The 24,186-nt window shown below is 33.0% G+C and overlaps 4 protein-coding genes across 5 annotated transcripts; 2 read left to right on the forward strand and 2 right to left on the reverse strand.

Moving 5' to 3' along the window:
• The first annotated feature begins 201 nt into the window (after positions 1–201).
• LOC142533647 (uncharacterized) lies at positions 202–2,331 on the forward strand. The gene is made up of 3 exons (XM_075640481.1): positions 202–1,240; positions 1,675–1,903; positions 2,013–2,331. Exons 1-3 carry the CDS (start codon positions 339–341, stop codon positions 2,187–2,189), a joined length of 1,308 nt encoding a protein of 435 aa, XP_075496596.1. The 5' UTR covers positions 202–338; the 3' UTR covers positions 2,190–2,331.
• Positions 2,332–9,803: 7,472 nt separating this feature from the next.
• Positions 9,804–10,682, reverse strand: LOC142533443 (ethylene-responsive transcription factor ERF014-like). The gene has a single exon (XM_075640205.1). It carries the CDS (start codon positions 10,638–10,640, stop codon positions 9,906–9,908), a length of 735 nt encoding a protein of 244 aa, XP_075496320.1. The 5' UTR covers positions 10,641–10,682; the 3' UTR covers positions 9,804–9,905.
• A 3,653-nt stretch (positions 10,683–14,335) lies between these two features.
• Positions 14,336–16,640, forward strand: LOC142533459 (transmembrane emp24 domain-containing protein p24delta4-like). The gene is made up of 4 exons (XM_075640226.1): positions 14,336–14,696; positions 15,608–15,820; positions 15,931–16,007; positions 16,414–16,640. Exons 1-4 carry the CDS (start codon positions 14,496–14,498, stop codon positions 16,556–16,558), a joined length of 636 nt encoding a protein of 211 aa, XP_075496341.1. The 5' UTR covers positions 14,336–14,495; the 3' UTR covers positions 16,559–16,640.
• A 202-nt stretch (positions 16,641–16,842) lies between these two features.
• LOC142533460 (uncharacterized) lies at positions 16,843–18,433 on the reverse strand. 2 transcript variants are annotated; one of them, XM_075640229.1, is made up of 3 exons: positions 18,061–18,433; positions 17,673–17,802; positions 16,843–17,016 (listed from the first exon to the last, which is right to left on the reverse strand). In XM_075640229.1, exons 1-2 carry the CDS (start codon positions 18,322–18,324, stop codon positions 17,701–17,703), a joined length of 366 nt encoding a protein of 121 aa, XP_075496344.1. In that variant the 5' UTR covers positions 18,325–18,433; the 3' UTR covers positions 16,843–17,016; positions 17,673–17,700. The 2 variants fall into 2 exon arrangements, with proteins under 2 accessions (XP_075496344.1, XP_075496343.1); XM_075640228.1 differs by having other exon boundaries at positions 17,713–17,802; positions 18,061–18,428.
• Between the last annotated feature and the right edge of the window lie 5,753 nt (positions 18,434–24,186).

Here is a 24,186-nt window from a genome sequence, read left to right on the forward strand (position 1 = left end):
ATTATTTACACGTGCCGGCCGTCCACAATGGAAATCCGACGACCAAATATTCCCGCAAAAACCAATCCAACGGACAAGAAAACGCACAAATATCAACCGTAGATGTTTCTGCACGATTACAGGTGGGCCCCAATCAATCTTCCTTTTCCGGATATAAATTCACCCCTTCCCCATGCTCCACTGTTCCAATTCTTCCTCCTCTCAACTGTAACCTGCACACTTGCGTCGCTGGTTATCCTGCGCACCACCGGAGATGAAACCTCCGTCGGAATACGTGATAAGAATATCTAGGTACAGGTTCTTCGGCTGAGATTGGATTAAGGGACCTTGCTTTTGACATGGACGGTCAGATAAGCCTGACGAATCTTACTAGGACCGATTCTTCACTCCTCAGGTCCTCCACCACCGTTAGATCTTCGATTCAGAGCTTATCTTCGGTTAATGAGATAACATCTGATCAGGAAGAGGATACGGTGGACCTCGAGGAGCAGAAGCCGCACAAGAGAACCGGTCCGATGGTTAGATCCGGTTTTCCGCGTTCGGGACCGGTTCTGTCGATCCTTTTGCTGTCTGTTTGCACCCTTTTCGCCTTTTTCCATAGGAGTGATGTACCCGCTTCGGAGAATTTACTTTTTGCCTTGATTTTCGTGGCCGTTTTACTGTTTTTTGTCTCCAGAAACAGAGCTTTAGTTAACCAAAAACTCAACTTTTGCAAGCAGTTGTGCAACGAATGTGCTAAAAGATACGGACTTTCCTGCTTTACCTTCAAGAATCAGTCAAAACCGGTGCAATGGTTAATCGGTGAGTCGAACATCAGCCAATTTAACTGGAAGAAGCTTAGCAAAAAGCAGGGTAGTGTTGGAAAGATCGCGAGAGAAGGGGTTGAGTTTTACAGTAATGGCGATTTTTACGAAGGGGAATTTCACAAGGGCAGATGCAATGGGAGTGGAGTGTATAATTACTTTGTGAATGGTCGGTACGAAGGGGACTGGATTGATGGAAAGTATGATGGTTACGGGATAGAGAGTTGGGCAAGAGGGAGTAGATTTAGAGGGCAGTACAGGCAAGGATTAAGGAACGGGTATGGGGTTTACAAGTTCTACACTGGGGATACATATACTGGAGAGTGGTGTAATGGGCAGAGTCATGGGGTTGGAGTGCAGACTTGTGCTGATGGGAGCTGTTTTGTTGGGGAATTTAAGTGCGGAGTTAAACATGGCCTTGGTTGTTACCATTTCAGGTGATGTTAGATTTTCTTTGATTCATATTAGTCTTTGTGTCTCTGTGGGTGTGTGGTGGGGTTTTGGATATTAGTATTTGGTCTATTGTGTTTCTTGAATTTGGGTCGTATGAGATCGAGATGGAATCTTTTATTAATTTGGAAAAAAATTGCTCATAAAGATCCTAGAAGTTTTAATCAAATTTTTTTTTTGGTATATATTCATGTTGAGGATCATATGATCTCTTGGTTGCTCGTCCAGGGAAGTGTGATGGTTCGGAATTTTCCGTTATCAGACTTTCTTTTTTGTCACTAAAAGTTCACCTTTATAGGATTATTGGATCATAGCTTAGGATCAATGATCTTCTATGCATGGATTACGGATTTGTATCTCTTGGCCGGTCGGATAAATGAGTTGGGCAATATAATCTCACGATAATTTGATTGTGCTGTAGGAATGAAGATAGATATGCTGGTGAGTATTTTGGAGACAAAGTCCATGGTTTTGGCGTATATAACTTTGCAAATGGTCACTGCTACGAGGGATCTTGGCACGAGGGGCGTAAGCAAGGCTATGGAATGTATACTTTTCGAAAGGGTGACACCAAATGTGGTGAATGGGACAATGGAAATCTCACAACGCCTCTTCCCAATCTAAACGACACAGTCCTTCGTGCTGTTGAGGTGACAACAGTGACACACCTTGAAAAATCGAACTCCTGGTCATCAACCCTTTAAAAGAACATATCAAATTTTGGTCGTCCTCTCATTTGTACTGGTGCATATTTTGCAGGCTGCAAGAAAAACAGCAAGAAATGCGATGCACATTGGCCGAGTAGACGAACAAGTAAACAAGGCCGTGATAGCTGCGAACCGGGCTGCCACAGCTGCGAGGGTTGCTGCCGTGAAAGCCGTCCAGAATAGGAATATAGGATCCATGGAAAATTTTGCGATACTAGCTAACAGTTAAAACCGGAATTGTAGGCAACTGTAAATTTACTAATTCCCTGAAACAATGAAGCAAACCTACGGTTGTGCTTTGGTTAACCATGCTGTAACCTGTACATAGATCTATGTATACATTAATGGAAGATTAATTTTCAGCAGGCAAACTTTTTTTGTTCCAGTACGTTTGTTTTCATGCATTTCCCCCCGGGGAAAATGAACCGATCGGTTTATTAAATCAGCATCTTGTCTTGATTTTAGTGCTCTGATCTGGTCAATATCATATGCTTCAAGAAGCAACAAACATTTTATATTGTGAATTATATAATGGCGTGACTCAAAATTAACACCACATTAAAATTCAGAAATAATTTTCCTGTCTTTTCCCAGAAGATTAGTGATATATAATAAATAAATATTTATTAATTCTTTTATTAAAAAAAATAAAACTTGACCGGAGGATTTTTGGAAGAAATAATTATTCGTAAAAAAAGTCAATAACTTTTGCTTCTTTCAAATTTTAAAATCAAAGCCTGTTGAGATTCTTGTTCCTTCCTTTCATTTTTGCTTTACATGTACATCCAACTACCCTCACATGACATGCATTTTCATTCGTAGCTAGCCTTGATCAATGAGATTTTATTAATCTTTTTTTTTTTAATTGACAGAACTGATTATGTTCTTTTGTTTGATTACCAATGGATCTATTTGGGAAAAAGCTTGTTTAGTCAAAAGCATGCAAGTGTTTATCGTATCGATTATCGCAAAAAGGCAAGTGTCATTTGGGATTTCAACGTGCATGTAACTCACGCTTCCGAATATAATGAATGCACGTAAAAATCATGTCACACAAAAATTATCTCCAAATTTCATAGCATAAATTGGTTGATTTTCAAATTATTAGCATTGGATGTGGTAGGTATCACGATTATTATTAAATATTCACTCCAAATAATTAATGTTTTGAACTTATTTAAATGCCGACTCACCTAATAAGTTAACCGAGAAAGTTGATCATTCAGATCCAGCAAATGATACAGTGTATTGCAGTGGCAAAATTAGTTCATAATTTTTGTTTCTTTTTCCTGTGGGGGCTCCGAATACTGAAACTCCCATTATCCATAGGGTAGGGATGCTTTCTATTTTATATTTCTGGGATTTTGTAAGATTTCTCGAATCTAATCTAGTATATATTTAAATATCACTGACATAATTCACGATGTCAAATAGACTATATATATATATGTATATATATATATATATATGTGTGTACGGTATCGAAGATCTATATATAAGATATATTGATGTGTTTTATATCTACGGTGAAAAATAATATTTTTGATATAAAAATTAATATTTTTTAATTAATCTATGTCAGAAACAGATTGAAACTGAGATTCCACTCCTGAAATCTTTTAAATTTGTATACATGATTGGTGAAGACATAAATAATGCGATGGATTGAGTTGGTTATTGAATATGAAATAGGCGGTCGACTCTTCGCCGGACATTTATCGGGCGACATCACGAAACATATTGTTCATATAACGTTGAAAGAATATTATTGCATATTTAATTACTCTTCGGGTTATTATTTCATGAAGTGTTGGGCCGAGCTCCAATAGCCCAGCCGACTTCCCTGAGGATGACCTCCTCGGGCTCCTCGGGTTATTATTTTATGAAGTGTTGGGCCGAGCTTCTAGCCGACCGCCCTCGAGATGACCTCCTTGGGTTATTATTTTATGAAGCATTGGGCCGAGCTCCCATAGCCCAGCCGACCTCCCTAAGGATGACCTCCTCGGGTTATTATCTATCAAGTGTTGGGCCGAGCTCTCATAGCCCGACCGACCTCCCTCAGGATGACATCTTCGGGTTATTATTTTATGAAGTGTTGGGCCGAGCTCCCATAGCCCAGCCGACCTCCCTGAGGATGACCTCATCGGGTTATTATCTATCAAGCGTTGGGCGGAGCTCCCATAGCTCGGCCGATCTCTCTCAGGATGACCTCTTCGGGTTATTATCTATCAAGTGTTGGGCCGAGCTCCCATAGCCCGGCCGACCTCTCTCAGAATGATCTCCTCGGGTTATTATCTATTAAGTGTTGGCCGAGCTCCCATGGCCAAGCTGACCTCACTCAGCGCGGCCTTATCTGGTCAATATTTTATTGTGTTGGGCCGAGCTCCCATAGCCCGGCCGACCTCTCTCAGAATGATCTCCTCGAGTTATTATCTATTAAGTGTTGGACCGGGCTCCCAAAGGCTGGCCGACCTCTCTCAGTGTGACCTCATTAGGTTACTATTTTATTTAGGTATGTGGCCGAGCTCCCAAAGCCGGCCGACCTCACCCAGCGGGACCCATCGGGTCATTATCTTATAAGTGTTGGGTCGAGCTCCGAGAGCCTGACCGATCTCTCTCAGGATGACCTCGGGTAATTGTTTATCAGGTGTTTGGCCGAGCTCCAAGAGCCCGGTCGACCTCTCTCAGTATGACCTCATCATGTTATTATTTAGTGTTTGCCGAGCTCCAAGTGCCTGGCCGATCTATCTCAGGACAACCCATGGGCCACCGAGAGCTCAAACCACAACGAGCTTTTGGTCTACAACGTCAGCTCGACTTGAGGGGGGGAGTCGTGATACCCCCGGATAAAGGATAGGCTCGGCCCGCTCTCGGTAGCCCATCTAGTTGAGAACTCGACATTTAGGGAAGCGCGGGAGGTCATCTGGGAGGTCATCCCAGCCGACCTCCCATAACAGCAGTTCCGTCGATCGGGGAGGTCAGCCGACCTCCCACGCCGAGCTCCCATGCCGACCTCCCAAGATGATGCCGAACCGACTTCCCAAATTATGATATCGGTGTGATTGGAAACATCTCGGCCGAGCTCCCGTGAGGTCCAGACTTCATGTAGGCTCGTATCTACGAGAGCTCTTACTCAAGAATTAATGCGTAGCCCACAGAAATCAAAGCCCGTTAAAAATCTAACCAAATCCGGCACAATATCTAACCAAATCTGGTATAAGATATACTCAAATCTTTCAAGCTTCTGAGCATCTAAACCTACCAAATCAGGACTCTATCGTTCCCTATAAATATCAGGTTTCGTTCACTGTTTATGCATTCATATATTCACATTCTCTCATCACACACATTACTCTCTCAGTTTCCTATTCTCTGAATTGAGCGTCGGATGGGCTACGCCGGAACAACCTTCCGGCCCCCTTCTAACACTCTTGTTTGTGCTTTTAAATTTCGAAGGTCCGATCCTGAGCTCCCTAAGTGAAGATCCGATCTCCTAGCTACCTATCGAAGGTCCGATCCGAGCTCCCCAAGCAAAGATCCGACCTCCCCACTACCATCCCGGATTTCAGCAACGTCAATCGGATTATGAAAATTTTAAATTCATGTTTTTTTCTATATAATATAAAAAAATATTTAAAATTCAAGCGGTTATCAAATACATACCGTTTTGATTACATTTTGAATTTGATGTGGATATCAAACACAAGTCAAACCATTACAAGAAACACACTAGCAAACTTTGTGCTTAAATAGTTTTACTTGGTTAAAAAAACAATAATAACTGTTAGAAATCAAAATCGTCCTTGCTCGAAGTAGAAGAACGAACGAAAATATAATATTAATTTGAATTATTATATGATTTAAAAGATTTAAGTTATACAATTATAACATGTGATAAAACTACATTATCGATCATGTATTGTTAAATATGTAATCCTCCTGTAAAAGTAGCTAGGGTTTTAATTTTTATGAGCATGGTAGGTCACCTAAATCAGTCTAATTCATTGACTTGGTTGCCATTGTCGGTCTAATGGAGCGTCATTAATTATTATTATTAATAATAAATAAATTGTCGCACAATCGCCTTCCTAAGTTCTTCCCAACTTATATATATATATATATATATATAACAAAATGATTTTAGTCTTTACAATAATGTTCTTTTGAATAACTGCTTTGACTTTCTACATAGGTTGCGTGGTCACCTATTTGATGGATCCTGTGAAGCAAATCACGATATCAATTTTTTTTCCCCTCGAGAATATAGATATTTTATTTTATATATTAATTTGTTTTAAATACGAATTTTATTACATCAAATCACAGTAAATCATTTACATATGATCAACAAATTTAATTCGAATACCCTTTGTTTGTTATATTTTGTATCAAGAGTAGGTGTCTTGTAAGACGGTCTCACGAATCTTTATCTGTGAGACGGGTCAACCCTATCGATTTTCAAAAAAAAAGTAATACTCTTGGCATAAAAAGTAATATTTTTTTATGGATGACCCAAATAAGAGATTCGTCTCACAAAATACGATCTGTGATATCGTCTCACACAAGTTTTTGCATTATATCAATTGATCAATCACCCAGATAAGTTAAATGTTTGGAATTTAATCTATATTAAAGTACCATTTAGTTCGTGGGATGATACAGATAAATCGAAATATAATGATAATACAACTATTTTTAAAACTTTAATTATTATTAAACTTGAGTAAAGACCAAATAGTGTTTAAATCGATTTAAATAATCACACCCGATCCGAAAATTTGAAAGCGGTGCTTGTTCAAAGCAGCCACCCTAGCCAGTTGTATACAATGTAAATGGCCTAAATTTTAAAGGGGGATTTAGGGCAGTTGAGTAGAGTTTACCATACATCTTCTAATTATGCCATACTACGTGCATCATTGACCAAATCTTCTCATTATGTTATTGTACTTCTATGTCGTGTTTTTAGCAGTGTTCTAAAAATTCTGTTTAAGCTTGAAGCTCGACAAAAACGTCCCGCTTCGGAGAAAAGCAGGGAAAAACAGTTAAATCGTAGTTTGACCGAATTAAGCGAAATTAATACTTTAATTAAGTGTACTTAAGCACAATTAATCGCAAATATTTATTTTTAATTTTTTATTTTGAAGATATGTCTTTTTTATTTTAAAATAATAAATTAATTTTATAATTTAGATGTTTATTTCTTAATTTTAATTATGATAAATCATGTCTGATAATGATTTGACAAATTTTTAGCATTTTTAATGTGGTCTAGTTGCAAAAACAAATAAAGATCGATTTTGAGATTTTTATGCTTTTATAAATATGAGAATTAATGCATCAGACTTAAATTTATCATATTTATGTATTATTTTATCTATTTATTGGTTTGAGATAATCACAATTACACTAAAAATAAAAAACGATTTTTCACGCGTAAGCATGTGCTAATCTCGCTTAAACTTGAAAAGCTTCCAGCTCGACATCCGCGTTTTGGGGCGCTTCACGTTTTTTAGAACCTTTGGATTTTAATATAAGGATTTGTGCATGACCGGATGAATTTCAAATTAATCTATTTTGAGAGGATTCGAAATCTACTTAGATAGATATTCACTACAATATAAAATTTTGGAATTCATAAATTCAAAATTGACAAACAAGTACAATTATAAGAACTTTAAAATCACTCTATCTGCATCATGGTTTGATTTGTTTTATTTTATTTTTTTATTTTTGTTGGAATGAATAATTTTCTGAAAAATCAATTTTTTTGCTCTCAGATTCAAACAAAAATCCATGTTGAACATGATTCGAACCTTTTTGTTACCATACATCCACATGGAATTGGGAATAAACTTGGGCTTTGTCCACACAATATTTGGGCAATTTCTTCATAAGAAAGCCCAACAATATATCTTGGCTGGGCCCATTCATAAAATCAAGCAAAATTTATATTTTTGACTGAAGCACCCACAAACATTAGACCAGTCAAATCGCTCCCAACCAAATCCTAAAAGTGATTGAATATTAGTTACTACAGATTTACCCAAGCCGATATATATTTGCAAATAAGTTTTTTTTATATTCGAAAATCTGTTTTCAATAATTGCACGAATAACTCATAAGCTACTTCATTACAATTACAACTGCTTTAAGGGAGTGTTTATAAAAGTTTAGTTTAGGTGTTTTTAAATTTTTAGTCAACGGAATGTTTAAAAATTATACGCAGACACTAAGAAGCACTTAAAATAAGTTTCAGCGAACACTACCAAAATATTTTTAACTTATATTAATCTTGTTTAATTGGCATAAGTTTATTTTCATTACACCACTTTAGGTATTGTTCAATTACAATTAACTACGCTCTATTATACATGTTACATTGACGGAGTAGGTTTAAAACACACTTAGAAAAAACATATAAATTCTAATGAGTCAAATTTACGAGAGATATCTTCAACTCGACCTAACCATGAAAAATTATTAATTTTTATGTTAAAACTATTATATTCAACTATAAGTATAAATCAGATTGATCCGTCTCATAAGAGACCTACTGTAACAAAAATATGTACATGTAAAAAGAATGTCAAGTGATTCAATATAAGGTAACATATTGATGAGGAGTCTAATTTGAATGGAATTTTTTTATCATAAAAATAATTATACACAATTTATATACTGAAAAAAAAAACGAGTATACAAATTTGAAAATAATAAACCGGTGCATAGAGCCATGTTCATTGAATTGATGGGCCAAAATCTTGCGTAGGCCCTATAATAAATTGCTTGCATCTCAGTTTTTTTCTTATATTCTTTTGGAAAAAATTATCCTAGCATTTAATAAGAAAACAATTTTATAATATCCGCAACTCGTGAGCATGCCCCGCAATTTTTGTTCGGAAAAGACCAAGTACAATGCAACAAAATCTCGACGCAGGGGTCACATTTCAGTTTTTACAAATAATATTTATGTTTACTTCAAAGTTTTCGACAATTATATATTTTGTTTAATATATATTATTGTAATCATGTAAATTATATTTTAAAATTTCAGAATATGTAAAAATAAAACATTAATATTTATCAAAGAAAATATCACATAATCTGTCACACGATGAAAGATTTAATATCAAGGATGCACTTTTATCTCCCAGAATCTTTTTTGAAAACAATTTTCCTAATATATTTTTTCCATATAATAGAAATTAATCCGAACATCGCCTCTAACCAATAATTAAATTTTGATTTAATGAAGCCACCTTTCGCGTTGCTAATTAATCAAACTCAAGCATGGTGTAATACTTGGAAGATCTCACAAAAACCAAGCCCAAACAAGATAAGGAAGTCTTTAGTTACTAAAATTTTTGCAACTGAATATTTTAAAATGAATGTTATAATTTTACCAAAACTTGATTGTAAATTAATGGTTGCTGATTTTTATCGGTTTTCATCTGCTAGATGGATTGTACAAATTAATTAACGAGTTAATCTCCTAAGAATGCTTTGAGACGATGGATATTTAACGATATTCGATCGATATTTTATCATGTTCCGCATCAAATTATACCAAATCTGAATCGAACTACGTATGAGGTGAGAATAATCGAAAGGGAAAAGGTAAATATATTTTCGGATAATTCAAAACAAATATACTTATATGCAAAAATATAATTAACAACAAACATATTACAATATTAGAATAAATGCATTTCCACGTAAATGGTACGCGTAAATAACAACGGGAATAATTCACATGGTAGCGAGGCAAAAATGTATGTTTCCCTCATTTGAAACCCTCGAATTTTACTATAAAATAATTGCTAAAAAAAACATATTTTATTGTCAGTTGTGTCGTCAAGAAATAAATTGAAGACAACTGAAAAATAAATAATATTATTATGATATTTATAATTAATGGAAATGAATTAACTTGAATATTTCTTGATCACATATAGCTCCATAAACGGATATCGGTATCCTCGTAAGTATCTTCTGCCATCAAAGGATCAAAGAACACCCCATTTATCATGTCATTGTACTTTGGAGAATCAAAGTTGTACCACGAGGCCATGGCCATGTAGTCACGAACATGTGAAGCATCCAATGAAATATGATCATCTTCATCAATAATTTGAAGCTCACAATAATTAGAGGAAGATGAAAGAGACGTTGATGAACTCGAATCAAACGACGATAAAGTAGTAGTAGCAGTCATACTAGTGTTAGACGAAAGGCTTAGATTTTTTGGGGTTTCTAAGAATATGGCGTTGGGTGATGCTGTTGGTGGTTTCGCTATGAACTTAGAAGAACTAGGGCTCGGATTATACGGGTTTCCAAGAACCATGTCGTTCGCCGCAGCGGCTGCTGCTGCGACTCGTTGGATGGATTTGGGCGACATGATTACGTTTTCAGGGTCAATATTTTGTTGGTAAGCTTTTGAAAGTGGGAAATTCAGATTGGCTGAGGATCCCTTTAGGCATAAAACTGCAGCATCATAAGCTCTAGCGGCTGCCTCTGGTGTAGAATAAGAACCTAACCAGATTCTTGTCTTCTGATTTGGTGCCCTTATCTCAGACACAAATGAGCCCCAACTCCTCATTCTCACTCCTTTGTACTTGTTCTTGCATTGAGATTTTGGTGTATTGTTTGTCGATGAGATCTTGTTTTTTGTCTTCACCATTCTTGGGAGTATTCAAAAACCTTATTTTTCGAGAAAAGGGAAATGCAAATGGGAAGTGATTTTGGAATGACAAGGGATATCTGATATTTATAGATCCATTTTCTGAATGCAAGATTTTTCTTCAGCTAATAATTAAATCTTATAATATAAAGTGAAATTTTTTAAACAATATATTTATTCTGTATAGGATATAAAACTAAACTGTTTGAAATATGTAATCGAAAATAGGAATATCCCATTGTCAAAGAATAGTAATGTCAAAATATGAAATAACATGCAATGTTGGTTGACAGACGATATTTTCCAGTAATTTATACTGAGAATCAGATGTTTCTTACTTCACACGACAATGACTTTTCTGCCCTCCGTCGGTAAATAATTCCACTTTTTAGGTAATTGAAAATATTTTAACAAGGATAGAAAAAAGTTTACGGGTCTTTCCAAGAAGGGCCGATCTATTAATCAACATAATTAGTAGGAAAACTGATTCCACAATTTTTAACGCAAACAACCCAAAACGTTAATTAAGATGTATTCCCAGTCCACGTGATATTAATTTAACTTCGAATTTTTGAATAAATAAATTCGCATTTGTATATACATTTTATTTTTAACTTTAATTTAATATTCACCATTTTTATTTTGACATTCACACACGTACACACGATTTTATATTTTAACTAAACTCTTATGAAATGGAATTAAGAAAATAAATTCTAAAAACTATTTGTACTAAAATGTAAGCGATATCAAATTTACACGCTAAGGAAAATATTTGGAAAACCTTACAATTTAATTAAAGTTGAAGTCCCTAGCTATATCATTCATCATTCATTCATTCATTCATTCATTCATTCATTCGATACATCACTTCTCTTATTCGCCGCGGTAGAGAAAGTCTTTTGAGAAGACTTGTTCAAATATATTTGCAGCAATGGCAGTAGTTGTTAAGTTAGCACACTTGGAAAAAAGCAATGGAATTAAATTAGAAGCATCTCAAGAATATTTAAAAATAAATCCTATTATTATCAAATTAATTGGTCGTCCTTATAGATTATTTTGACTGATGAAAAGAGAAAACCACGAATTTATTGTACGATTGCATGAGTAACATGTTGAGTACAGCAGAGAGATGTCCAAAATTTCAAAGGAAACATTAATCAAATTGCCCATTAATGAACCATTGGTTTTCTACATTGAACTAAACTCAAACCATGAGTTCCTCTAGAAATAAATTGGGAAGAATAATTTTAAAAAAATAAAGAAAGAATAATAAATTTGTTCGCACAGTAAAAAATTTGACATTTAGGTTACCTCTCTTTAGGCAACAAAGTCATTTGGTCACATGGGGTAGCTTAGAATTAATTATAGATTTAACCTACCGTATCTTAGACTAATTATTTATAATAATCATTTTCCGCTATATATATATAATTCATGGATTGCATAAAATCCTACGAGTTTATACTCGCAAATTAAAATAAACTCCGATCTATTACATGTATATATAATTTCGTAAAATATAATATTCGAATATATATAATAAAGTAAAGTGTCAATTGTCGATCAACATTTTACAAAAAAATTAATTAAATTTTAGGAAGCATTATGCATATTTAAGTGAAGTATCCTTATTAATTAATTCTGTCATATGCAGCTTCCTGGATTTTGCGAGAAGCCTGGGAGGAGTGTGCCTCTATTATTGAATGAATATTTTAGTAATTGAATGAAAAAAATAGTAATAAAAAAGCAAATTAAACATGGGTAATTAAATTGATAAAAGAGTAGAAAAAATAATATTAAAAATGAAAATTTGACTGTATATTTGGAAAAAACGAAAAATAAAATTCGTCCCATATATATATATATATATATATATATGATAGGATGCTGTATAATAGTCCATTAATTTAAGAAAATGAAGATATTAAAATAAAAAAATAATTAATGTACATTTAGAGAAGAAAGCAGCTGGTGCTGCTCTGTCATGCATGGAGACTAAGAACGCGTTATCTCATAACTTCATGTTTCTCGTTGTTTTTCTTCCATCTTTCAGAAATCAAGGGAAACAGAAACGCCATTAATAAACTATTAAAAAACTAAAATTAATATAATAATTAATCTCATTGAATAATAATAAAATAATACATTTTTAGAATATATAATAAGCACAGACGAGCTTGAAAATGGAGAATGAAGGCAAAAAAATGTAATTTTTTTAGGGAGATCAAGAGTAAATATTAGGAGGAAAGTGAAAAAATATAATTATTTTTAGATAGTTAATGAAATTAAAAAATTAAGAAAACGTGTGTCACTATATATATGCATGTTTAATTTTATGGGCAACGGGCTTAAAGCATGCCTCAATCGGCTTCTTAATTACTTTTGAAAAACATTTGGGGTATTATTAGACTTTAAAAAAAAATCAAATGTAGGATTTTGATAAAAGCGATTGAAAATTACATGATAATGACTCTTTCTATTTGGGTCAGGTTTCACACATGAAAAACGATATACCAAAAATAAAATTTACGATTTGCGATTTTAAGTTGCAATTGAATTGACATATTTGATTTGACGAAAAATTTGAATGACATCATTATGAATTTGCCAACATTTAATTAATTACCAATAATTTGTATTAAATTAAAGTTGTATACACGTATAAATATAATAATAATTTTATTTTGATGGACTTTGCTCTTATTATTATTATTATTATTATTATTATTATTATTATTGTACCAACTCATTCTCACACACCATCCCGCCTCCTTCCAGCTTCAAAATTATAAATTTAAGTTGTATTTTAAATTATTTTTTCTTATATGTGAATTACGATCACGTTTCTATTTTTCTTATTCATCGCGTAAATAATTTACATTTATAATGAAATTAAAATGATCGAATAGCTGTTGGATTCGTATTAGGTTATATAATAATTAATTATTTACTTATAAGTGTGAACTCTGGGTAGAGGACCTTCCGTACGTACCCCAGCCAGCATCGATTTGCGCAAAGAGACATTGTACTGTCATTAATTAGTAGGCCAATACAGCTAATGGTGCGTGGACTATGTTTCTTAGGTCAAAAAGGGCAAATAAGTTATTTGGTGATCGATGGTTTCATAAATGTTCAATTTGTTTTAGGATAAGATGACAGAAACATTGAATCTCGGAGGTTGTCGGACCATGAAGACTCAGGCAACGACACATACATGCCGGAGGGAAATAACTCAGAAGAATGCGATATATTCAATTCGATTTTTCATGACAAAATCAACTCCATGGACAAGTAGTTTTTAATATATTCAGGCCGAGACTTCCCCTTTTTTAGATCACTTAGGCACCACTTGTTTCAAAAGAAGAATATAATATGCGAATGATTTTGCCAGGACTTTCTAATTGACACAGGCCACCACTAAAAATGAAGGGAAAAAAAAAGAGGGTAGGATTTGGGGCCCAAATTTCATAATTTGAAACGAGCCCATTAATCATCGGGGCTTCTGTGGGTAGAGCCCAAAGAAAAATGATAAAAGAAAAGTGCGGGAGAAGGTGCCAAATAATAGTACGTGTCCGAATTAGGAATTCCAGTCAATGACATGGCGAATTTTCATTTGTTCAAAGGACCTGTAACTTCGTGGAGCCAGGAATCCTCAATTGTAAAAGCTCACTACTTTAGTCAAACTCGACACCTAACCTTACAACGCGTGCATTCCACGATCAAAAAAGTCAAGCGTTGCGTTTCTGGTTCCATCAGCTTCAAACCCGTCGAACTCCTCAGACATCCATCCAGTAAAAAACACTGGCATTTTTACGTGTAAATTCAATATATCGTATTTAAATAATTATCAAAATGAAGTTGGTGGAGGCGGCGATATTGCTGGTGGTGATGATCCCGGTGGCGCGTGGATTATGGCTGAACTTGCCGAGCTCGGGGTCAAAGTGCGTGTCAGAGGAATTGCACGGCAAAGTCGTCGTTCTGGGTGATTATCATTCTTTCTTCGGCGAACAAGATGATTCGAATAATACTGTCGCACCCACTGTATCGGTTAAGGTGAGGCTTCAATTTTTCAGTTTAGTTGATTGATAAACTTGCCCCGACCCAGCAGAACTTTTCGATCCAGAAAACTTTCGGTGTTTATTCGATACTTTAGGCAAATTCTAGTAACTAACTGATATAAGTACGAGCAGATCTGACCTCTTGTCCTAGTTGATGGGATCAGCACAAATTCTAGGTTGTAAAAATATAATATTGACTTCCTTTGTCTCCATTTAACCGTTGGTTTGCTGAATCTATACGTATCTTGGTAAATGTGTTACCATCTCATCATCAGGAGCTGAATTTATTTGGACACTCGATCGCATTAGTTAACTAGTTTGAAGATGTTCTCATAATCTTACCATCTGTTCTAAAGTTGTGTATATTCAGGCACTTGATCACAGGAGCTCGCATATAAATTTGTATTTAAATTTCACCAGATTATTTTTTCTAAAATGTATGTCAATGATGCTTAAAATGTAACCAAGTCTCCAAAATTCACGATCCACCACTGCTTAATCATGTACGAGGATATGCGTTGCAAGCACCTGCCCAATTCATGGTCTTGGCGAGTCTTATAGATGGCATAGTTAATTAATAAAAGAAATAAGTTGTCCCAATTTGGTTGTTATTGTTGTTGGTTTATCTTTCTCTCTCAGTTTCTGGAGCTAACTGGCAGCCTTGAATTTCCAATTCTTGTTCAATTCAGTTTGAAGTCTTAACAATATGTTAGAAAGCTGCTGCTTTCCTCATACACGGTATCAAATCTGGTTGTATTTTATGAAACCAACAAAACCCTTACAATTTCAAGAGATCTGGGTTCTTCGACTTTTTTTTTTTTTTTTGCTCTTTTGATTGATTCGCTTTCTCTACATTATAGATTTAAAAAATGGAAGCTCATATAGACGCTTTATTATCTTTATTAGGTTACTTCGCCATATGGAACCGAGCTTTATCACCAGGAAAATACCTCTATTGGACAATTCGCATTTACAGCGTCTGAAACTGGTAGCTACATGGCCTGCTTCACCGTGGATGGTGATCATCATGGAGGCAAAATTGTGACGGTAGGGATCGACTGGAAAACAGGGATTGCTGCAAAAGATTGGGATTCAGTGGCAAAGAAAGAAAAAATTGAGGCAAGTTCATGCAATTTTCATATGTTGTTATTCGACTATCTCTCTGTCACTTTCAAATTTGTAGTTATCTTGTTGTATAATCATGAGCTGTAAATTTAATCTGCTTGTAGGGTCTCGAGCTTGAGTTGACAAAGCTTGAAGGAATTGTGCAAGCAATTCACGAGAATTTAAATTACCTGATTTCTAGGTAATTTCCGAGGCCACATCCAATTTCACCTTCCTTGTTATGCAGCCAAGTTTGTCTTTCCCTTTTCTTGCAAGTGTTTTGTTTCGAAACTATCTTAAATTTTCTTCTTTTCACAATGAAGGTATTTACTAACTTTCTAGTCAATCACTTCTTTGCCGGTTCAGTATTTTTGTTGTTGGCGACGAATCGGGAAAATTACAATAATAAAGATGTTGCTTATTTGAAAATCAATGTGTATTTTAATGAATTGATAATTTTTTGAAACCTAGGGGGAACCATTTATTTTTGATGAACTATTTTGATGGAATGAACCTATGGTCTACATAAAAGAAATATTATTTGACCGATTATATTATGACTTGTTTTCGTGTTATGTTCGGCCAAAAATTTATTTTATTTTTTGCAGGGAAGCGGATATGAGGGAAGTGAGCGAGAAAACAAATGCTAGAGTTGTGTGGTATAGCATTATGGCCCTTGGCCTGTGCATTGTCGCTGCCGTATTCCAATTGTGGTATCTGAGGCGCTACTTCCAGAAGAAAAAGCTTATTTAGAGACAACAAAATTACTCGTTAATTACTCATTTTTTTCGCCTTAGCAATGTACTCTGAAGTGCTTAACAATTTTTGAAGAATATTTTTTTGGTCTATGGGATTAACTTGTGGTCCGCATCTCAAGTGGTAAAAAAATGTACAATTCGAAAAAAAAAATTATCGAGAACTTTCATTAAAAGTATTTGAACTTTCACCTGTAAAACATGTTTGATGATTTCAGTAAGAGAGTATATTTTAAATAAGATTTGATGTCTGAATAACACATGTTTTGATGATCAAGTGTGCACACAAATCACAAATGAATTTATAGCAATAAGCTCCTCCATCACTTTCATATTAAATAAAATACAGTTACAAGGTAAGCTACCATTTTGAATAGTCTATGAGCTAAATGCAGCGGCTATCTTTTTTTGAACAAGTTCGACTCCAAGGCGGGGTGACAATCTTGGAAGCACCTCCTGCAACAGATATCGGAGTCTCTGAGATTTTCAGATTTAGAAAACAACCTAAACAAGCTTTATTAAACAAAACGAATACAACTATTTCTCACAACTTGTGCGAAAATCCAACATCTCCATATCCGAGTTGGGGAAAGCGGTCGAGGAATTATATTTTAAACTAACTTAAAGAAAGTTCATGCATAGATCCAGAAATTCTAACACAAAATTTTAATTATTCGGGGAATTCTCGCTCTCGTCTTGTCCCATTAGACGATGGGGATTTGATCCCCACGGTTTCCCCTAACCCGAAAAAAAAGGGATCGGGCGGATACGGGTGGAGATAGAATTTCCATCCCCATCCCCGTCCCATTGTCATCCTTAACTCCACTCCATCGAGGTTATCTCTTAGACCATATGAATAAAATGAAGTGATGTCTTTTCTTAATATCTGTCCCATTGCCATCCTTAACTCCACTCCATCAAGGTTATCTCTTAGACCATATGAATAAAATGAAGTGATGTATTTTCTTAATATAGCCCATTCTTGCTAGCTATCTCTGGATCTGATGTTTGTATATGTCTAAATCTTTTAACAACAAGTGGGGACATTTATTCAACGTATGAAAATGTAAAATAACATCACTTCGGTAAAAGATTTGAAATAAGCTAAGCACCATTTCTCCAAGGATTAATTGACACTGATTAATTGCAAACCTCGGTGCCATCTTCTCGGACTCTGGCCAACACAGGTATCTCATACTGGTAAAGCTTCTCCCACTCGGGATTACTCGTGATATCCCTTATCTACAAAAACCCAAAGCAGTTTTTAATACTTATGGGAAACATTGGAATTTGAACTTGAAAATTGTTTCAAAAGCAATAATTTTAAATACACTGGAGCAATTTAATGCGTTCCAAAGTTGCACATAAAATAGAGTTTAAAATTTTTCGATCGGGCAATTTCATGAAGGATTCGAACCTCATAACAAATCCTTCGCTTTAGAATTATATGCATCCAGACTTCAGCAGAGAGTGAAACGAAATTAGGAGATGTATTCGAACCTGTAGCTGGACATCATGGATAGAATGTGGCCCGGAAAGAGAGAATGCCGCATCGAGCTTTTCTTTGAGGCCATCGCACAAACAGCATCCGGGCTTAGAGTAGAGTATGAGTTTTCTTCTAGGCGCCGAGGACGAAGCAGACAAAGCTGATGCGGTGAATAACACCGTTTGGGCATTAAGGACGGTGGGACTAAATCCAAATCTCAAATTCTTGCATAGTAATGGTCTGGCGGCCACATTTCGAATGGGAATCCAACTCGCCATTTTCGTTTCAGTCCCCTCTACCTGATGCTTCCTGTTCCAAAATCGGGTCAAGAAACCGATGAAGCCTGAAATGCGACTTTATCTTATGATGGAAGAGTCGTGGTTAAGATGCTATTCGAGGCAATAAGACCAAACCGCAGTGTTAATTAAGCAGTCAAAAAATAGAACATAATATTTTTATATGATATTTTGGAATGTCTTAGATTAATAAGAGTAAAGTTGTTCTCCTGAACATCCATTGTGAGCATCGGTGAGATGATGTAAATCAAATAAGTGGATGTTATTTCAATTGTGCTCACATTTACGTCAAAAATAGATGTCCAAGATATCAAACCTCTGATTTGGAATGTTCGTCGGTCTAAAAAATAAATTTGCAGTGAGTACTTAAGAATGAGGATATCGATTATTAATTTATAAAAAATAATTAATTCAAATTGATTAAAAAAAGTAAAATAAAAACTCTTGTATGCTCAAATAACTGAGCACAAAAAGTATAAATAATGTATCTGATAACAAAAATCACAAATTATATATATATATTTTAAAATTCATTTATTCAAAAAGGATAAATAATGTAAATTGTAAAATTTTGATTTGACATAGAGAAAGTAAGCTTACATATGCCGAGCATTTTTTTATCTAATAGAATGGAAGATGAATGTAAATATTCTCTTTTACAATTCATGCCAAAATTTAAACTGAAAAATGGAATATAAATAAGGTTTTTTAACACAATAAATAGATTTATGTGGATAATATCCAGTCCAACTCGATTTCCATTCCTATAGAATACAAATCCATTTCCATATAGGGTCTCCCTATCTCAATGTAACCTTTTTTAGGGGTGTATTGGTTATAGACTTTTAATGACTTTTATGGAGTTTAAAAGTCTAGAGGTATTCAACCTAGACTTTTATATGCTCCATAAAAATTTAGTGGTATTCAATGTAAACTTTTGTAGAATTTTAAAAAGTCATGTGGTATTCAAACTTGACTTTTAAAAACTCTACAAAAGTCTATATGTATTCAAAATATCAATAGACTTTTAATGACTCTATGGAATTCTATTAAGTACAAGAATTATAGTCTAAGGTACAACAATAAAATGTCAACAAAAGTCTTTGATTCAACCTAAAGATTTGGATGTACATTTAATTGAGAAATCTCCCAAATTCAATACAAACTTTCATTCTTTTCTCATCTATTTATTTTTTCTTTTATTTGTACTTTTTAAAAACATAATTAAAATTTAAGTTTTTTTATTAATTATTATATAACATTTTATTTTTAATTATTTTCTTTAATTTTAGTTAATCTATATATTAAATTATTGTATAAGAAAATTCATGCCGATACTATACCAAAATTTTCGGTATACCGAACCAAAAAAATCTTACATTTTAAAAAAATTTATTATTTATTGTTTTAAAATATTATATATTTTAAAATTTTTGTTTATTTTTCCGTTATTTCGATATATACCAAAATTTTCAAATTGGATATCGTTACCGTACCGAACAATTCGGTATTGTTACCGTACCGTATCGAAATCTTCGTATATTTAAAATTCGGTAAATTCAATATTTTTTTGTTATAGTAATCTCGGTATACCGTAAATTCGGTATTTTTTCCCACCCCTAACAGGGTTTGTATTGATATGTGCTATATTACACAATTTTCTTTGAAAGAAGTGTCAATTTGATGAATTTCAAATTGAACTAGATAATGAAACTCAATTGTCTTTATCAGCACAAGTTTATGAAGGTGACGACTTTGATCAGTTATTTAATACTCAAAAATAACAACGAGCAAATTCTAATGCATGGAGGTATATCATAGCCAATGGAATGTAGAACGATGTTGATCAAATTGTCAGTAATGATTAGATTTTTTTTATAAAAAACTACTCATTATTTCGAGTGTTCTTTTAATAAAATTTTATTATGAACTTATAAAAATATTATTCATTAATATGTTGAATTGACATAAAGAATTGAAATTTTGATTTCAATAAATTGGATATTTCATTTGTCGTTTTTCACAAATTAAATTGATTTAACTTTTAAGTAAGTAAAATTCATTTACATTCATAAATAAAAATAATAATTTAAAATTGAAGAGGTTATCTATGTCCAATAATTATTTTAAAAAATTAATAAAAAAATAAATCACAATTATAAACAAAATTCACTTAATTATATGAAAAAGTTTACAAAAGTCTACAAAAATCTTGAAAAAAAGTCTATAAGAGTCTATGAAATTTGTTTTATAATTCTATGAGATTCCATAAAAGTCAATAAAAATCTATTAACTCCACAAAAGTCCATCATTTAAAAAAAGTCATTAAAAATCTTTGAAAGTATAGAATGAATACACCCCCTAATTTCATGACACTGATTAATGATTTATTTCATCATACCCATGTGGGCATTGCCCCCATGATAGGATGGATGACCAAGATTTGCCCATGCATATGTAGGACCAACTTTTTTTTTTTGAAATTGTATATGTAGCAAGATCTTACCCGTTGAAATGAAGTGAGTGTAATGCTCACATATGTAGGATCTCATTAACCCTGATTAATTGTGAGAACAAAAAGGGTTGCCAAGTTAAACACAACTTTGTCTTGTTAAAGTATCAATAAGTTGTTTTCACGTCAAGTGATTCATCTACATGTTTTGAAAATAATAATTTATCAAATAGAATACTTTTGTGTGTTGGTAGGTGATTTGCAATTTGCATGGCTAGAGAAATATGAACAAAAATAGAAATTTAAAATTTAGGTAAGAACAATCGGAGGGTGAGTCGATATTCAACGATAAAATAGACAAATTGGAGAGAAAAATATTTTGAGTAATTGACTTCTTGTACTAGGGTATTGCTATAAGATGCTGTCTAATTATTCTTATCCATTGTCATGTGTGATGTCTACAGAATACATAATGGTCTCCACAAAAGTTACATGATTTTATTTGATAAAAATAGAGTAGGTCGATCTGTTGTGAGACGGTCTCACGAATCTTTGAGACCGTCTCATATAAGTTTTTGTCATAAAAATATCATAAAATTCCGTTTTCCATATGCTTGCAGTTTATCTATAACTATCATACAATATCCACTTTTTAAAAATTTTAAAACTATTGAAATATTATTTCATCTTTATTTAAGCTTTTATATTTTTACAATATAATTCTTACTGAAAAAATTATTATAAAAAAAGTATACTTAAAAATAACAAGAAAATCTAACATAGTCAATATGCATGCATGACCTGCCAAAGATACATATATATACATCTCAAAGTTGTTATTTGATCAGTGACAAGTAGTTCGATCTCTCCTATCAACATCTTATCGGACGGAGCTTATAGCACAACGTTTATCCATTGTGATTTATCTGACAAGTGTAGTTTGTGAGCTATTGCGTTAGCTAGATGATTTATCTAATATACACCTGAAAAACAGTGGTCGTGAATTCACACATCGTGAAAAATAAAATGGAATAAAATAATATATTTCTTCCCCCCCCGTATGTAAAATGGAATCCACCAAAATTGGACATTGGAATCTTAACACGATAAGCACTAATTTCTTTTTCATTTAATGGCATTTCACGATTATCTCGTCTTGTCTTGAATAATATTTATAAATTATTTTAAAAAAATATTTGTGAGCTTTTTCTTTACAAATTTGCAAAAAAAAAATAAAAAATTATAATAACTTTTTGTTAAACTTTTGCACACGCTACTTTAATTTAATCAGATTTGAACACACGTGTTTATTCAAATATCTTTATTTATGAGTAAAAAAAACAAATATATTTATTTATATTTGATTGAAAAAGTATAAATCGTTCTACTCGATAAACGAAATAATAATTCCATAAAGATGTTTGTTGTGACGCGTTATCACAATAATGATCACCGACCGTGGAATTTTATAAATTTTAATAAAAAAATTATGTGATTCGGAGTGATCGATTATGCTCAAAATTAAAATATTTTATATTAATTCTATAAATTGTTCCATTTGATGCACTTCGCTTACATATCAAAATGTCAATCAAGGAGACCTGCAATTCATTTTTTATTTTAATTTTAAAATTGAAAATATATTTCTAATTAACCCCAACTTTGAAATCACAGGGTTGGATCGGAAGTGAGTGACGTTGTATCTATTTTTTCACGAAAATTTCGCTATATTTTAGATATTATTACATAAGATCGTCGTTTTTTTAATATGGATAATCAGTATTGCATACCAACTCAAAAATTATATATATAAAAAACACATTATTTTGAGTTATCCTTTATAATAGAACTGAATATTTGTAATTCCGTATCTAATTTTTTGTACGTATCGTATGACAGATCAAACACCATGTTTCGAGTATGAATAATTGTTGCCCAAATCACCATATTTACATCATCAATGATATAGTGGTCATCTTAATTACAAGCACTGATTAATTTAAAAGTTGAGATTCTAAGAACACAACTTGATTACAATGTATTCCATTTTTGAGAAAAGTGTCCACTCATCATCCACAATGAAGAAACAATAGCCCTACATTACAATCACTAACCACTAAACCCTAACAAGATTTGTTGGTCAATAAACTTCCAAATAATATAACATAAATTACCAAATGAGCCAAGTTTCCAGGAATTAAAGCTCTACAATTTTAACAAAAGGAGCTATCAAAGTGGATAAATTAATTTGTTTAGAAAGATAACGATATTGGACACCCTTTTTTTGGACGTCGTATGATACACATCGATATATTATCTGATGGAGATCCATGGTTTTATTTATTTATTTTTATTTTGGCTGTTTTCAGTCAATTGTGAAATTCCTGTGGCCTAGTGTTATGGACTGGTATCTTTGGGTTTCTTTCAGTTTTTTTTTTTTAATCAAAGAGTCCTTTAGCAGTATTTTAATTTTGTTGATGAAAACTATTTTAAAATATAAATAATTTATGTATAACTTCTATGAATTATGGCGTGATAATTTATATATTCTCATCGAATGTCACATTTAAGTTATATTTTATAAAATTTCGTTTTTCTTTTTAGTAAATGGAGAGGATATTTTGAAAAATTTGGCACGTTTGGAGATCAAAATTAGTTTTTGAGCCGGTCCCAATCCCAAATCTAGTATAAATTATTGATAATATAGGTCAGCTATATAGTATGTATGTTTTGATTTATATTTCATATAAAAAATATTATTTTTAATTATTATTTATTAAGTTCGAATGATAATTCACAAAAAGATTTAAATTCCAGTTTAAGTGAAATAATTAAAAATTGGTTCTTTCAATAAATTTGACTGATTAGTGTAGTAGTGGACAATATCAAGGGGTAGAAAAAATCTTTAAAAGTGTCGATGCTTAATAAATTGTATAAGTATTTAAAAGATTATATAAGTATTTAAAAGATTAGTGCGCTGATTGTTTTCTAATTTTTCAGTGCGGGTCATGAGTTCTGATTCAAAACAGATATCATAAACATAAAATATATGTTTTAGCAAGTTATGAGAAAACTATTTTTTTGGTCTTGTTTTTTTGTTTTTTTTTTTTACTTTGCGATTTTGGTCATCTATATCACGAATTTCGGTTTTAGTCCCATGTATATATATTTTTATTTTTGACAATTTTAGTCATTTTTCATCGAGAATGCTGATATAACATTTTATACGTCAGCGTCGCATTCAAAAGTGTCTTAGTGTCACGTTAGTGTCAAATCCAATAAAGATTAAAATTGCTAAAAAAACAAATATAATAATTAAAACTGAAATTTGACAATATAGACGATTAAAATTGAAAAAAACAAATATAAACGACCAAAAAGCAATTTTTCCA

This window comes from Primulina tabacum, chromosome 18, assembly GCF_025594145.1.
Source record: "Primulina tabacum isolate GXHZ01 chromosome 18, ASM2559414v2, whole genome shotgun sequence".
Taxonomy (NCBI): domain Eukaryota; kingdom Viridiplantae; phylum Streptophyta; class Magnoliopsida; order Lamiales; family Gesneriaceae; genus Primulina; species Primulina tabacum.